This window comes from Notolabrus celidotus, chromosome 13 (assembly GCF_009762535.1).
Source record: "Notolabrus celidotus isolate fNotCel1 chromosome 13, fNotCel1.pri, whole genome shotgun sequence".
Lineage (NCBI taxonomy): Eukaryota > Metazoa > Chordata > Actinopteri > Labriformes > Labridae > Notolabrus > Notolabrus celidotus.
Genome location: NC_048284.1, coordinates 18,017,602 through 18,035,187, shown reverse-complemented (window position 1 = coordinate 18,035,187; position 17,586 = coordinate 18,017,602). Strand labels below are relative to the sequence as shown.

At 40.0% G+C, this 17,586-nt stretch overlaps 1 protein-coding gene across 4 annotated transcripts in view; it reads left to right on the top strand.

Moving 5' to 3' along the window:
- The window catches only part of gphnb (gephyrin b), a 137,460-nt gene that overhangs the window by 53,355 nt on the left and 66,519 nt on the right, over positions 1–17,586 (top strand). For all 4 annotated transcript variants that reach the window (XM_034698849.1, XM_034698848.1, XM_034698847.1 and 1 more), the window contains exons 3-6: positions 4,105–4,162; positions 4,357–4,449; positions 11,159–11,253; positions 11,555–11,621. In XM_034698849.1, the coding sequence (XP_034554740.1) occupies positions 4,105–4,162; positions 4,357–4,449; positions 11,159–11,253; positions 11,555–11,621 (313 nt within the window). The remainder of the gene's footprint in view (positions 1–4,104; positions 4,163–4,356; positions 4,450–11,158; positions 11,254–11,554; positions 11,622–17,586) is intronic.

The following is a 17,586-nucleotide window of genomic DNA, read 5'->3' as shown; positions in this document are numbered from 1 at the left end:
TTATAACAGATGGGAGATGGGTCAAACTAGAAAATTTGAGTTCAAGTTAAATACACTTTTCTCAAACATGGTTTCTGTCATAACAGTTAGTTCTTATCACGTTGATTCATGTAAAAGTGTTAATTTTTCAGTTTCATTTTTTTTGAGAGGGGATGTGATGTCAGGGCACATTGCAGCAGCTATGACAGTTCTGTTTATAAATGCGGCTCCAAGTATTCTTTACTGGATCAGCAGAGTAGAGGAGAAACAGTGAGAGTAAAAAACACAAAACACAAGAGTCATTAAACTTTCCAAAATTGTGAGTATCTACTTCAAACCATGCAACACAGGATCTGTTCCGCTGCAAACTTAGCCATCTTTGCTCAGGGATCAGGTATCATGTTGTGTTAACGAACACAAGAGTGAGCAAATAAATTGAATATAGATGAATGAATGCTTACAAATGAGTTTTACTTTATTCTTCCTGTTTGTATTGTATGAGCAAGCTAAAGAAAAAAACACTTCTCTGCCCTGTCGATGCACATGTGTGACTGTGCATATAGGGAAAACACTGATACATACAGTACATACAGTACAGTATTTACACACATGCTGTAAAGATACATCCATATTTTAACATGCCTGTTTATTCAGATAGAGTGCATACTGTTAAAGTTTCATTATTTCCCCTAGTCCAGGGGTTTCCAAGCTTTTCAGCCCATAACCCCCAAAATATACAGTAGGTGCCAAAGACTCGCGACCCCCACTGTCCCTCAAAGTGATTTAATGTGGCTTCATTTAGCTCGTCTGCAGAAAATGACCCTACCTATATGAGCATGTGACTGTGTGTCCTGTGCTGTTATGAATTAACCTAATGCTACTGATGCTTTTGATAATTAACTGTTCACTAACCCTAAACTTAGGCGTCATCTGTCAACAAGAAAGACAGAAAACTCATTACATTTCTATCGTCAAGGTTTTATTTCAAGGTCAGCTACTATTTTTGTTGATATTTTTACTATAATGGGTCAAATTTGATATTTTTAGATAACTTTTAAAAAAAAACATTCTGAAAGACAGCTCAACACCCCCCAGGGGGTCCCGATCCACACTTTGGGAACCCCTGCTCTATATGATCCATATCTTCTTCTATTTTTTTTTGGGGGGGGGGGGGGGGGGGGGGTAATTTTTGCCTTCATTGATAGAACAGCTGAAGAGAGAGAGGAAACACAGTAAGCACAGAGCAGGAGAAGACATGCAGCAAAGGTTTGTGGCTTGGAGTCGAAACCAGTGACCGCTGCCTCTGTACATGGGGTGCACGCTTCAAGGAAGTTTGGTGGTTCGATCCCAGCTCCTTCAGTCACATCCCGAAATGTACTTAGGCAAGACACTGAACCACAATTTTCTTCCACTGTTGATCAGCTGTGTGTTAATGTGTATGAATGAGATCAGTTAATACTACTGGTCCCTTACTATAGCAGCCTCTGTGATCAGTGTGTGAATGTTGTGTGAATGGGTGAATTTGATGAGTAGTTTGAAAGCGCTTCGAGTGATCAGAAAGACACTTAAAAAACGAATAAATACCCTCAACTTTATAGTCATACATGTATATATACATACAAGTGTTGTATATTGTATAAGCGTGTGCTCATGTATGTCTGTAAACATACATGTTTAGTGGCCTGGAAGCACCCACACATGAATATTCAAATCGCATTATAACTCACAGCTTATTAACGCCACATGCATTCTACACCCACAAGCAGAAAAGTGTCCAGTCAACAACATATTTCTGCTTTCACACAGAAATGGCATCCCCGACAGTTACCAAAAAAAAAAACCTCCACAAACATTCACTGGCACACACATTAAAAAAAACTCTCACACTCTCTCTGACGACGAACAACACAGCACCTGGAGGCTTCAGGCAGAAGGGGTTGCCTTGGAAACGGTGGGAAGGAACCCTAGTTATTTGTGTTGAGCATATTTTCATTTGGACTGAAACAGAGAGGCATAAAAACCCCAGGAGAGGGGGAGAGGTGATTTGTCCTGACAGCTACTTTACTCTCCTGAGGTGTAACACACACACATAAACACACAGGCACATGAACGGACCAATGCACATGCATGAACACGATCATACACACACACACACACACACACACACACACACACACACACACACACACACACACACACACACACACACACAGAGAGAGATGCCAAAATTCAACCTCCTTGTCTCCTAAACACATCAGGAGAAGTAAATCACTTGTGCCATCACAGGAATGTCAGCAGGTGTGTGTGTGTGTTTAGTATGTGGGTTAACAAGTCAGTGGATGCTCCTAGTAGCCATGCATGGGCACTGTTTCATGCAGAAGTACTCCTTAAATGATTCTATTTGACTTCCCTGCCTCCTTTGTCGGGCACAGATGGATTCTCTCTGACTTTCATGCATGCTTGCTGCAGTGTTTGGGATTTTTTTCCGATTGATTTTTTCCAGGATGCAAATTGTAGTCTTTGTAAAAAAGGATGAGGGTAAAACACATCCCTCCTAAAAGGCTTGGAAAAGTACCCGATGCTTTGAATGTTCGCAGAGTTCATGGGTGTTTGTCTGAGCGAGGGTATCATGGTGTAAGTGGCTGTCGCGGAGGGGAAACATGATGCAGTAGTCGCCCAAAAATAGCGCATCTTAAAAAAAGAAAAGGGTTACATAAGGGATGTCTAGTGCAGAGCCTTCACCTTGAGCCTGGGGTTGCTCTTTTTTGGCATGTCATACCCCATCTGGCCACAGGAGGTCACCGTGGATCGATGTTCAGCATTAGCATTAGCAGCAGCTCTGTCCTTGTCAGAGCTCCCTCTTCAGTGGGCCGTCCTGTAGAGAATCCTTTAAGGAGGGGACGTTCAAGGGCATTCTCTCTCTTCACGTTCTTTTCTGTTATTTTTCTATGTCACTCACTCTTTTCTTCTCACTTTATAGTCTTTATTCACTCTGTTTTCCACCCACTTTTTCTACACTTCTACAATCAGTCATCTCTTTTCTCGTAATCAGTGTTTTCAAAGGGCTTGTTTTTCTTTAATGGAAGATATAGTCTTTTTGCTGTTTAGACTCTGAACTGAATAAAGACTTCATTTCAAAAGCCAGATTTCCGACTTCAGGGGAGCATCTAGAACTTTTTTAGAGGGAGTACTTTCTGCTTTATTACACCAAGAACGATCAAAATTAACCAAAAGTGTCTAAACCTGCTACCAAACTTGCTTTTCCTTTAGGGCAGTTCATTATGTTTGGCAAGGCGTTGACAGATCGTACAAATATAACAATGGGCCTTGCCCTTGTCACCACAGCAACACCAACCCTGCACAATTTTTATAACCTCACCCATACCAGAAACCAAAATGACCTCATCAGAAACTTTGAATAACTTATTTTGTGTTGCACATCATCTGAGGGGGCATTATTGATATCATTTAATTTCCACAAGTTGAAGATGTGTTTATTCTAATACAGTTCAGCCATGACCTTACACTTTAAATATTCCCCCTCAGCTCTTTGCTTATTGAGCTTCTTTTAACACTTCAAAAAAATACAGCGAGTCATCTCACCGGATTCTAAAAGCACAGTATTAAGGCAGTTTAAGGCTTTTTTAGAGCTGGCTAGTGTTCTGCTAGCATGCAGCCAAGGATATCCTGATTTTGCTTTTCAGGGGACAGACATGTTGGCCCAGCATCAGTCACATGGCTGCTTTCACTACATTTGAGTCTTAATTAAGGGCAGACTGAAACATTTTGCACATGCAGTAAGAATGAGAGGTCCTCAAAGAGAGTCATTTTCTAAATAAAGACAAAAAAATACAAACGAGTAGTTTTATTTCATTTCAGGCCCTCTCCTCCTATAGGCACTGAAGTCAGCCTCACTTTCCCTCCCACTGTGACGCCCATGTATATCTTTAACTGCTCATCCTGACTTCTCATAGGTCTGTAGTTCCTTAAAGGACCTTTATGACCTCTATGTAGGTCTCAAGAATAAAGAGGATTTTCTCCTCAGGATCAATAAAGAATCTTGTCTGGTATCTAACACGTTAATAACTGTGTGTGTGTAATCTAATGCCTTTCTTTCTCTCTCAGGTTGGGGGGGATGATCTCGGCCTACAAGATAGTGCCAGATGAGATAGACGAAATTAAGGTGTGTAATCTATCAACCTGTCGGTGTATCTGCTCTATCAATCTATTAGCACTTTCTGTCTCTTTATCAGCTGTAAGGCTTTTTTGGATTATAATGAATTGTGTGTGTGTGTGTGTGTGTGTGTGTGTGTGTGTGTGTGTGTGTGTGTGTGTGTGTGTGCGTGTGCGTGTGCGTGTGTGTGTGTGAACTAACAGGAGACTCTGGTGGACTGGTGCGATGAAAAGGAACTTAACCTCATCCTTACCACCGGAGGCACAGGCTTTGCACCGAGAGACGTCACACCAGAGGTGAGTTTTGAAGGAGTGGATCACGGTTCTCTCCAAAAGCAGCAATTTAAATCCACTTCTTGTCTTTTTTTTGTTTGATTCTCATTTTCTGAGCTTAAAAGCCTGACTGGAAGTGGTATGTACAGACTGGCAGCTTACTCAGTTTGTTGTATACTTTATGACTTCTGCTGACGTTGGCATAACTGTTTGAAAGAAGTGGTAGCAAGCAACATCTTGAGGAAACAAGGGTATTTGTGGTGAAACGCCTTTTTAGTATTCCTTTAAAAAGGTGATGTCATACCTCTCTAATAAAAGCAGCTCACACGCAAAACAATTGTTTGTGTCCTAAAAGGAAAGGCTGTCAAAACGTAGCTCCCTCCTGTAGCTGTGTGTGTTGAATTCAGAGCAGCCCATCCTGTTTTTGCTGATTACACACGTGTGTGTTGCAGCAGTGATTAACACACAGTGTAATTAGCCCTTTGGTCACATGGGAAATAAGGAGGGGAAGTTTGATCCTTATTGACTCACTTTTTTAAATGAAATATGGGATCATGTAGCAGGCAGCTCAGAGATAATGGGTGGCAGGTGGCAGCATGGGTGTATTGACTTTTTGAACCTCTGGTATGAGATAAACCACAGCAGATACACAACGTCCAAATGTGTAATGTCTTTAATGTCTTAATACATGACCACATTTCTACAAATGTAACTGTTTTTTTGTACTTATGTCTGGGTTGCTGCAACTATCGAACTTCCCACCGGGGATCAATAAAGTAATGTTTTATCTCATCCTATCTTACTATGAATTACATTCCTTTATTTTTACTTTCTTTAGTCATAAAGTTTGTCAAAGCTAGATGAACGGTAAATTGCTGCATTGCAAAAGCAAGGTTGTCAGAGCGACAATGACAGCAGTGAAAAAAATTAAGTACTTGTAAACCTGAAAGTAGAAATATAATTTTTTAATAATGTTTTTTCTATTTTTTCACAATATGTTTATTGACTTTTTTTTTCCATTACATGCATGAACAGTCAAGAACATAGACAAAGACTCATCCAGCATACACACACACACAAAACGAAACAAAAAAACACCTACCCCATCTGCCCGTACCAAAATCAATTGGCAAGTAGGCAAAATAAATTAAATTAAATTAGCCAATTGTGATTCCCACAGTTTCTTTTAGAGAAAGTCCACGTTAACATCCCTGATGATAGCCATGTATGGCTCCCAGAGCTGAATAAAGTCCCTCTGTTTTCCTTTGACAATATATGTCAGTCTCTCCAGTCCAACGCTACCTGAAATCTCCTCTATCCACATTTTCAAAGATGGGGCGTCCATACTCTTCCAACATAGTGTTCGCCGAGCCTGAAGAAGTCCAAAGTCCAGAAGCCTGGTCCGTCCTGAACTCTGCCCAAAGTCCCTCGTATATATTCCCAGCACACAAAGTTTAACATTCAATTAGGTCTTTTCAATATACACTACACCTTGCTCCACGGAAGTAGAGCAGTGCGACATTCAATGCCTAAAAGAGAAACATGCAAATCATAAGGTGCTTAAATATTGCTGTTTTAAGAAAGACAATGGCTCTGAACACGGCTCTGTCGTGATTAATTTGTGTGTGATGGTTTCTTATATGTGGATCTAAAATAAGCCTTGTTCTTCACTTGATTCCGTTTCAGGTGAAAATTAAGAGTACGTTAAAATTAACATTTCTATATAACAGTTGCACTTAATACATAAAGCATTATTATAAGCATTTCAAAGTGGTTATGATTTAGTTTCAATGTATCTTGTGTTTTTTTCATTTAATATTCTTAGCTACTGTATCTGTTTCCCTTGAGGAAAACACAGAAAAAGAAACTTTAAATTTTGTGAATACCGTTTTGACCCCATCAATAAGGATGCACTACCTTAAATCTGTCTTTTTAAGGTAGTTATGTACTGTTAATAATACAGGACAACATTTTCAAAACTTCAATACTTTTCAACAGTAACTGCTTCAAAATAATGCAATCTGCGATATTTTTGCATTAGATCGTATCAAAGAGTACCAAAGCATTTGAAAAAGACAGATCTACAGATTAGTCATTCTCAAACCCAAAGCTGCTGCCAGTGACAGAGAGGGAGTAGCTGTGTTGGAGTTACATAGAAATTAACTCAAAAAGCAATGAAACGGACAACAAAACCTTATTTATCTATTTCCCAAATCTTGGTCTCTACTCCATCTGAACCATTACTCTCTACAGTGTGGTGATCAAAAAAATTGGATACCTAATTATAGGTGCCAAGGAGTATTATATGTTGTATTATATCCTTTCATATTCCAGTATTGTGTTGAAGTCTAAAATTCTGGTGACAACCCTATTCAAGACCACCTGAGGCCTGATTCATTAAAGGATTGTGTCACTTTTGAGCCCACTAAACTTAAGCAAATAATAAAAAAAGACATTGTCTAATTCACAAAGTATGCGCAGGGTGAAGGCTCCATAAATGGAGCAAAATGAACAGAACTGCAGAACTTTGGATGTTTTTGATCCTGAATATCATCAGTGCAGTGTGCTTTGTGAATTAGACCTTGAGACAGAGCAGACATGGAGGTAAATGATGCACAATCCTCTGTGCTGTTAGCAGCCGCAATCCGTTCTCAGTGAATCCCCCAAGGGGGGTGCATAGTCTGACCATCGTAAGCCACAGAACTTTAGATAAGAACCACTTTTTGGTTAACACTGATGCACTTCTGTTTCAACACACACACGGACACACACACACACACACACACACACACACACACACACACACACACACACACACACACACGCTCACACACATACAAGCAGTTGGCAGGGGATGAGCAGTGCTTCTCAGCAGTATCATTGGTCCTCATCAATCATGGCAGACAGCAGCCTTCCTGGAAGAGGGAAGACACGTAGACAGTGTAGTCCCTGATACCTGCTATCTGATTCAGGCCTGTGTGCTGCAGACAATCATATCTCTCAGTGTGTCTCTGTGTGTGTGTGAAAGCTGAACAAGACACACATGACTGCTCTCTGTTTAAACTAAAGGCAGGGCGGACATAACAGGTTAGGTTTTGTGGATTTTGCTCAAATCGGAGAGAGCTACATATGCGTGCCTAAATGTAATAACTGTTTTTCTATCACAATAGATGCTACATGTTGCTTATTTGAAGAGGTTATTGTTTTGCTAGTTTTACCTCATTCCAACATGTCACTGGTTCACAGAAGCCACTGTTGCATTGTTTTCTTCACCTGAAATCCTTCATAATTTCAAGTCAGACACATTCTCAAAGTTTTGTTGTATCTCATGTGAACATAAGCTATGGCTGCTGCAGTGTCACCATGCAACATTTGTACACTAGATTCACTGCTTTCTTTAAGAACATGGATTTCCAATGATGTGGTTATGGCCCAAAAATCATGATGTATGTATCTACATGTTTGTTAATTTAACAGGAATAACTTGAGTTTTAAAATTAACAGAATAGGTCAGTTTTTGATTTTGGAAAACCTGCGTGAAAGCAATTCCTCCTTGCATGCTCACAGAGAGAAAAAATAGGGTCAGTCAGAATATAGGTGCATTTCAACCAAGAGTTCCGGGGTCTTTTAGCCCCCAGAACTACTTTCCCCTGAATTAAAAGGTTCCTGTGCCCCCATTGTTGTCTGTGTTTCTACCGCGGGCTGAAGTCCTGGGTAGATTGTGCAAATCAGGCCAGTGATGTATGGAGAAAAATAAATTGTATTAAATAATATTTTGAAATCTTCATGAAAACTAAACTAGTATGCATTCTCAGGAACTCCCTCTGTGTTTCAACAACTGTGTTGACTCCACAAACACCTTTACGTTCAGCCCAGGACCTTTGAAAGTACTACCCCCCAAGCAGGGGCTTCTCAGGGGGGAGATTATCTACCCCTGAACTAAATTTAGACCCTGGTTCCTCCGGTCAAAACGCACGTAGTTCAGGGGTAAAGTCCCTAGTTCCAGGGTAAAGTTCCTGTGGTGGAAAAACGCCTTTAAGGGCCAAAGATGACCATAAGAGGCCTCCTTATGATCATATTTTGTCCTCAAACACAGTCATAAATTATTCTTGTCTTACAGGAAACCCAGACAACATAATCCCCATGTTATTTCTGCAATATTGAAATATCGTCCAGAGCACACAGGATCTTTTTTACGCTCCCTCTGGAGGCATGCCTGTTGAATCTCTCCTCCTTCCAGAAGATGATTACATATGATGTAAAACGACGTATAAATCCAGCCTCACCACTCCCACTAGCTCATGCCTTCTTCTTTCCATCTCACCCCTCCTCTGTCCCTCCCACTCTCTTTTTCCGTCCTCTCGCCTCCCTCCTTAATGTCTTTCCCCCCTCTCTTCTGAGTCCAAGCCCACGAAGCTCATCAGCGGCTCCTCTCCCTTTGAAGTCTTTTCTCTCCCTTCTCCCTCACTAATGGTGCGTTTGAAGTGTCACTCAACTCAAGGGCACCCAACACACACAGCTGGAGGAGGAGAGAGCGCTATCACCTCCGCTATCTTTCTGTCAGGAATGTACTGCATGCATTTTGCAGTCCCACATATGTATACATACACTCACACAAACACAAACAAACAAATGCATTTGTTGCACATATCACTGAAAAGAGGGTGAAATCTGCAGAATTAACAACCTTGCTAACCATGTGTAAATCATTTTTGGCTTACAAACAAACTTTTGACAAACTTTTGTAGTCCCAAAAAAGTCCCAAAAAATGCAATAGTTCAATGAAATCTGAAGCTGTAGGATAGACTTAATCAACATTATCCAGTTTACCTACACAGAGTGACCATCTAAAGGACGTACTGCTGCATCGATTTCATAGTGTGGATCAATCTAGATTGCTAATTGGGAAGGATATGGAGGGAAACAGGTCAGGTAAAGATTTCTCAGCCTGCAGACAGTTGTTTGATTGTGTAAGATGGATTGTAAATCAATATCTGAAGGGCAATACAGATGTTTTCAGTCAAAAGTTGTAGAAGTGTGGGATGTTTTCCACTATTTCCTGGTGATCTGACTAAATCTTACAGTTTTACCTCTATCTTTGAATATTTTGAATCACTCCTTATTCCAATTATGTGTGTTCTTTTACTTCAACATTGTTGATTGAGAGCTTGAGGGATGTTGTTTTTTCCTTCCTTTTTTGATTCAGACGCCAGGTCGAAGAAAGGTAGAGATTAAAGTTGGTCATATTGGTCAAAATGAATAATGTAAGCATTTTTAAACAGGCTGAAATGAAAGCCTTTCGATGAGCTACAACACCAAACAAAACCATCAGCATAGTAAACAACAACCTCTATATAGCACAAAACCGCTGCCAGAGGCTAAGTGTCAGACAAAGATTTCAACAACATGCTGCAGAAAAAGCCAAACATTCTTTTTAAACTACATGAAAATACAACTTGCACACACACACGACTAGATAATCCATCCAGCCATTATCTTGACTGCTTATCCCGTTAGGGTTCAAGGGGGGCTGGAGCCGATCCTAACTGGGAGCGGAAGGCAGGGTACACCCTGGACAGGTCACCAACCTATCACAGGGCAAACACTGAAAGACAGACTACCATTAACGTACACACTTACACCTGTGGGCAATTTAGAGTGATCAATCAACCTGGTGAGCATGTTTTTGGACTTTGGGAGGAAGCTGGAGTACCCGGAGAGAACCCATGCATGCACGGGGAGAACATGTAAACTCCACACAGAAAGGCACCTGCCCGGCCAGGGATTCAAACCAGGAACTTTCTAGCTGTGAGGCAACAGCGCTACCCACTGCACCACTGTGCAGTCCATGACTTGATAAGCAGAAAACTTAATCTTCCTGCATCAACAGAACCGTAAATTTCCTCACAGGAGCTTTAAATTGCACTAATTATTTTCACATAATATAATATTATCAATGTCTTCAAATCAAATTGTCACATTTCATTAAAATAAAAAGGGATTACGTGTGTAAATAAGGCATAATTTAATTCCTTCAGTACGTTTTAAGTAACATACCCTGACTCAAACACATTTGAAGTCTTTCTGCACTCGTCATCTTCAGACATTACGCCCCATGGCACTGTATTTCGTGTCTCTTCGACAGCCGTGTAACGTCTCTTCGCGTTTTTCTTAATAAGACATCATAACTCTGCCTCAGTTTTCAGCTAACTTGTCGTACTTCTGTGCTACTTTGCTCTGGTCACCGTGTGTTTCCATCTTTCATTCTCCTGCCCCCATAGCGGTGAGTGATGCCTGGTCTCAGTCATGAGGGGAACGCTTGCTCAGTAGCACCGTCCACTTTTTTGGCTTTAAATTGCTAAACCCGGAGTATAAGATGATGTCCGATACTCTGGTTAATACGGTAACCCTTACCAAAGGCTTAGGATAGTTGATTTAGTGTGTGTTCATGTTGTCATAGTCGGAAAGCATGAGCCATGGCCATGCATAAATGTGAACATCTATCCCTTTCTAAAAAGTCTTCCTGTAATATTAATTTGGCTGTATTAATGAACAACACTGAGCAGGATCAGGGTTAATGACTGCCTTAAACTGAAGGAGTAATGAAGGAGCATATCAATAAATCATTTTGTGATTACGCTAGATGTACACATTAGACACGGTAAATAGAATTAGCTAAGTTAAATCATAATGTTACTAATGACCCTCCTCTTCATCTCTCTGCTCTCCTCAGGCCACTAAGGAGGTGATAGAGCGCGAGGCTCCGGGGATGTCTCTTGCCATGCTGATGGGGTCTCTCAACGTCACACCGCTAGGCATGCTCTCCAGGTAAGTGGACGACATGACAAAATCATACCTGAAATGAAAACACCTTTTTGATTTAGAGCTGATCAGAGAGCAGAGAATGTAAAGCTTTAAAGATAAGATACACAGTGACTCCACTCGATCGGTTGATAAGGACCATAACACCTGTCCATGTCAGACGAATTCAGTGCAATATGCAATGCATTTTGAAATGCTAAACTGAGACGTTGAGACAGAGGTAATGGATATCACCTTACTGAAGCATTTTTAGTTGCACGTTCTCCTTCTGTACTCAAAAAGACTCCCCCATGTTGATCTCTTACAGACCTGTGTGTGGTATCAGAGGGAAGACGCTCATCATTAACTTACCAGGAAGCAAGAAAGGCTCCCAGGTAGGAAACTCTGCTAATAGATGTAATGCCATCACCTTTCTACTGCACATGTTGGGGTTCAAGATCACTTTGAAAAACAGAGCACAAACACTGGGAACTTAGATTCAATAAATCAGGTCCTGTTCCTGCACAAAGTTATGACGATAAATCCAGTTGATAGTCCTCACTTCTGTACAGTTTATTGGAAGAGGAAGCAGGGGTCAAATGCTGGATCCAAATTCTGTACAGACTCATCCAAGGAAGCCAAATACTCCTACGTCACACCCCTTTAGCTCCTTTTTGACTGTATCGTAACTGTTTTTTCTCTTTCCAACATGCAGTTAAAGATAAACCAGCTGTTTGGTTGTTGTTGTTGTTTTTCTATTTTTAAGCTAGTTTTTTGGGGGCATTTGTCTTGATTAGACCGGACAGCTGAAGGGAGACAGGAATTGGAATTTGGAGAGTGGAGGATGACATGTAGCAAACGGCCGCTGTCAAAATCAAATTAGTGACCTCTACAATGCATTGGCCTCTGTACACAGGGCCCACGCTTTAATTGCTGAGTGAAACTGGAACCTCAAATTTGGTTTCAGTTTAACAGGAAATTCATAATTGAAGCTAGGAAGCACATCGGGCAAGATTAAAAACAATATTCACCTGATGTTGCTTATAGTTATACATATTGTAATGTAGCCCCACTCTTCTTTTGGTGGACTGCAGTAAAAAAAAAAAAAAAAAAAGGGCCATGAACTGTATTTATTTATTTATTTATTTATTTATTTATTTATTTATTTATTTATTTATTTATTTATTTATTTATTTATTTATTTGTTTGCTTGTTTGTTATTATTTAATTATTTATCAACATTAAAAATAAAATAAAGAAATAATTAATCTTGCAAAAAGAATATGCTAAAGCTCTGCCTCAATGCACTACGACATTTTCATTCCACATCTGTACATACAAAAACAACAGGGATGCAATCAGCAATTGGTGACTCTTTCTTAATTGCTGCAATTAGGTAGCCACAACCTGTTTCTATGAAGTATCATCAGCTTAGCTTTTTGCCAGCAACATGACTCCTAATGTAAAGGTCAACTCTGCTTTAGACTCCTACATGTACCTGATCCGTGAACCGTAAATGTATCTACATGTTGTCAATATATCTGAGTGTGTACAAGCAGCATGTGGATTGATTAAAGGTGTGTGTTCTTCTGTGTGCACAAATTTAAAATGATGAATTGATGATGCCATGCAGCATAGATCTTTTGGTTGTGTTGGCGAATTTGTAATTTTCTGTGTTCTGTGTACAAAAGCACAGACTTACAGAGGACTTATACGGGTTTAAACTGTGTTTCTCAATATATGTTTGAGAATGTAGACCTATGTGTATATTGGCGTATGTGTGTTTGTGTGTGCACCCCTGCTGTCTCCCTCTCCCACTCCATCTGTCTCCCTCTCTGCCATGCTGACCTACGCATCTGTCTCTGCCTCGTTATGCGCCTGCTCCTCCTGATCGATTTTAGTATTTCTTTTAATCAATTACGCCACCTCCCCCCGTCTGCTGCCATATTAGTGTCTCCCTCATCAACCTCCAGTTAAAGGTAACGACACAATCCGCCCATTGCAGCATTTTATTACTATGATGTCCTGTCATAAAGATAAGTCAAGCTGAGCCAGCCAATAGAAGGTCTTAATATCAGAGAGAGCCGGCTCTTTTTGTCTCTTTGGTTTCGTTAACACTCTACCAGATAAGACACACTTTGAAAAGAAAGAAACAGGAAGTTTTCATTATAAGAGGGATCACTGCATTCTTTTTATTCAGAGGCTCTACTTGACATTAATATGTACGTTAAAAAAAGAGGAGAAGAAAAACATCTTAAGCAGTGACTGTTAATTAAGATGTACCATGTGTCAAAACCATCTTGATGTTTGGAGCCAGAGTCTGCATCATAGAGATCAGCTTATGGAGCTGCAGTATTGACGTTCAGCTCCTTCTTGTAACCAGAACACACATTTAACTCAGTCTGCAATCAGTGTTTTTTAAGTTCAATAACTGTAGCATTACTTCTCTTTATGTTACCCTCCCTGTCCCTCCTCTTTGCTTTGATTCATTGAACACATCACTCAAGGATTCATATTTGTCAACAAAGCTGTCAATCATGGCGTAGTATCCCTTTATAATGACTAATAAAAACTAACCTTTGCATCAAAAAGAACTCTGACTTTCATCAGCATGATAAGAACCAACTTTGATGACAGAAAGCATGTTTGAGAAACATGTACTTTGCAGGTATTTCGATATTATATCGGTCGAGGCAGATGGCTGTCTAACATGAGTCTGGTTCTGCTCGAGGTTTCTGCCTGTTAAAGGAAGTTTGTCCTTACTGCTGTAACTTGCTAAATTTTGCAAAGTGATCTGCTCATTGTGGATAAGAGGAGAGAAGACTGATTCCTGTCTGTACGATGTGACTGGATATCTTATCCTGTCTCGATGTTGGGTCTTTGTTCATAATATAACATAGAGTACGGTCTAGGCCTTCTCTGTATGTATCTTAAGCGTCTTAAGATAACGATTTTTGTGATTTGACCATAGACTGTATAAAATATGGACATAGTATCCGTGACGCCACCCATCTGTTTCTGAAGCGCTGTTTTAAGGCCAATCGTAAAGAGGTGGGCTTTGAGCCTCCTAGCCAACAGCTATAGTGTTACCACCTGTCAATCAAGTCAGCTGTGCCTCTCATTGGAAGACTTGCAATCTCAATATCTTCGAAATTGCCGCGTTAGAAAAAAATTCAGTGTGTGCTGATCGAGAAATGAGCTTTCCAGACACCACTTGTCTTTTGTACCAGGCTGTAAACATGTTTATTTTTGCTGTAAAGATTAGCTTTTTTGAATTGGTGTGTTTGTGGTTTCTGGTACTTCCGGAGCCAGCCACTTGATATTAAAGTGGTACCCATGTCCCATCTGTTAACATGGAGGAGGCATGGTTTATGACTTATACTGCAGCCAGTCAGTGGAGGGTGTTCAAGATGTTTTGGCTTCACTATTGGGGAGCTGTGAAGTAGTCTATATTTTTATTCAGGGATGGTTGTGGCTCAGTGGTAGAGTCGGTTTTCTCTCAATTGGAAGGTTGGTGGTGGTTCGGTCCTTGCTCCCTCAGTCCACATGTTGGGCAAGACACTGAACCTCAAATTGCTCCTGGTGAATTCACGTGAATGGGGTTAGTCAATGACACTGATGATGCTAATGGAAACTTTGCATAGCAGCCTCTGCCATCAGTGTATGAATCTGGGTGTGGATGTGACATGTAGTGTAAAGAACTTTGGTTGGTCATAAGACTATAGAGAAAGCGCTACATAAGTACAGTCCATTACCATTTTAAAATGTACCCCTTCAAACAGTGGTGCTAAGTTACATAGCTAACATGGCTCTGAACTAACAAATGTACATTACATGCCTGTAAAGAATCCACCTTGCAACATTAACTATTAACAGAACTTGTGCCTGAGTGTAAAGGATAAAAAAAAAAAACATGTTTGACCTGTCCACCATCCCTGAACACTCCTATACCCCTCATATAAAGATAACTAACTCCAAGACAACAGAGATACAATAAGCAGTGTGGAATCCAGAAATGCCCAACACTGGTACCTAGATCATCCTATTTTGTGAGACACTGTCACAGCAGTTGTTTTTGATCATGTAAAAGTCAGAACTTTCTATTTCTTAAAGAAAAATTAAGAGTTATTGTCTTCACCAAGTCTCTGTCAAATAACTATATCATGTAGAATAATTATTATAGGTTAGAATACTATAAATTAAGCACTATTTGCGCCTCCACACACGGTCAGATTGTCCATATCAGTACGTTTTAATATAAAAACATTATTAAAAATGTTGTTTTTCTTTCTTTTTGGTACTTTTTTAATTTATTTTTTCTCTATTTAAGTGATCTTGAAATTGAAAGTAGTCCTCTCATTCTGGAGAATTGTTTCAGATAAAAATGCAAAATAGGCCAATACTTCAAGCCGTTTTTCTCTGTCTGTATCTCTTAGTCTCTGCCGTCCCTGTTTCTGTTTGTCTCTTGTTGCTCTGTCTCTCTTTATTTTTTGAATGTCTTTCTCAGTTTCGTTTTGCTCTTTCAATCTCTCTTCGACATTCCCTCCTCCCTGTCTCCATCACTCTTTTCTTTCACTCTCTCTCATTCGCCGCCTGTCTGTCATTCTCTCTCATCAGCTCCTGCAATCTCTGTCCCCTCTCTCTCTCGCTGTCTTTCTCCCTCTCTCTCTCTCTGCTTGTGTTTCTCATCCGCTGGCACTTTATCCAGGGATTCTGCTCTTTAGTGTTCTTGACAGTTACTCTCCTTCAGGACTAAACAGTGAATAAGAGCAGACCACAAAAAAAAAAAAAACACTCCTGACGCATGAAAAAAAAAGTTCCCATCATGCACTGAAAGCACAAAATGAGAAAGGAGGGATGTCTCCAGGCTCTTAACACCAACATTATTTCTCCTTTTCCCCTATACCAACCCAATTCTGACCCAACACACCTGGCTTTTCTTTGAACATGTAAGGAAAAATGCTAACAATATAAAGCAGTGTATTGGGTGAAAAGGTTAGCTAGAGGCTACACAGTAAACTTCTGAGATTAACCCCTTCAATGTGCTCCCTTTCACTATCTGAGGAGTACATTTTTCTCTCCTTTTCATTCACGGCTGAAAAGGCTATTTCAGTCCTGGATGCATCCTGTTGTGGATCTACGGGATTTAAATCCAGTCAAATCAAGGTTAACATTGTCATATTTAATCCCGCCTGCAATATGCACACATGAAAACATGACGCGGAGTGGGAATGTTGCTCCCAAAGCCGGAATAAGATACTGTAAAGCGTAGGAGGCGATTAATAATGTATCCTCTCAATGCTTAAAATACACAGCTAGATAAATAATTTCACAGATTAGCGCTTGTCTTGGGAGTGAGGAGAATGGAGCGTTTAGCATAGCAGAGGAGCCCATGGGCACACACACACACACACACACACACACAGACACACACACACACACACACACACACACACACACACACACACACACCGGAGAGGGGAACAGAGAGGAAAAGGGGGAAAAGATGATGACAAGCTTATATAAAAGTGGCCAGAGGGGGGCACTGTGATCTTCTCATGTCAGGAAGTAAATCTCAGGGTCACACTCTATTTCTATTATGTTACACAGAAATGAGTCAAAAAGGAGGTTATAGAAGTGCACTTTGAAGTCTCAAATACTGTAACTGCACTGATTTGACACAGAGTTGCTGTTTATTAAGGAAAAAGGCTTAATATGTAATTTTTCCAAATTTAAAAATACTTTGCATCAAAACTTCAGCTGTACCCCAAAATGAAGATGTTTTTTACTGATTCACATATAACAAATATAACAACATACCATGACGTTTTTTTTGCAGTACCAATTTGGTATAAAAAGCATTTAAATCGTTTATGTTCCTTTAAATAATTTAATTAGCGCATATTTGTATATAGTTATGTACAGTGGTGGACAGTAACAGATTAAATTTACTTGAGTACAGTACTTAAGTACAGTTTTTGAGTATCTGTATTTTACTTGAGTATTATTTTTTGGGGGTACTTATTACTTTTACTCCACTACATTTGAAAGACAATATCATAACTTTTACTCTACTACATTTCCATCAATGCTCTAGTTACTCACTTCTTTTGCTTTGAGGTCAGCTGATGAGTTTTCTTTTCTTTTCTCAATCAGATCCTAAAGACCGTAAACTGTTCGTGTACTTGTGTTTGGTTTGTCTTAGTGGTGTAGCCATACCTCAGTTAAGAGTAGAGCAGATCAAACGTTATGGGACCAGTCCATTCATTTAGTAATGGTAACATCACCATCTAACCTGAGAAAGCACGTGGAGGTCTGTAGCTAACACACTGGTTTTATTCCAGATGAACATTTGAAACT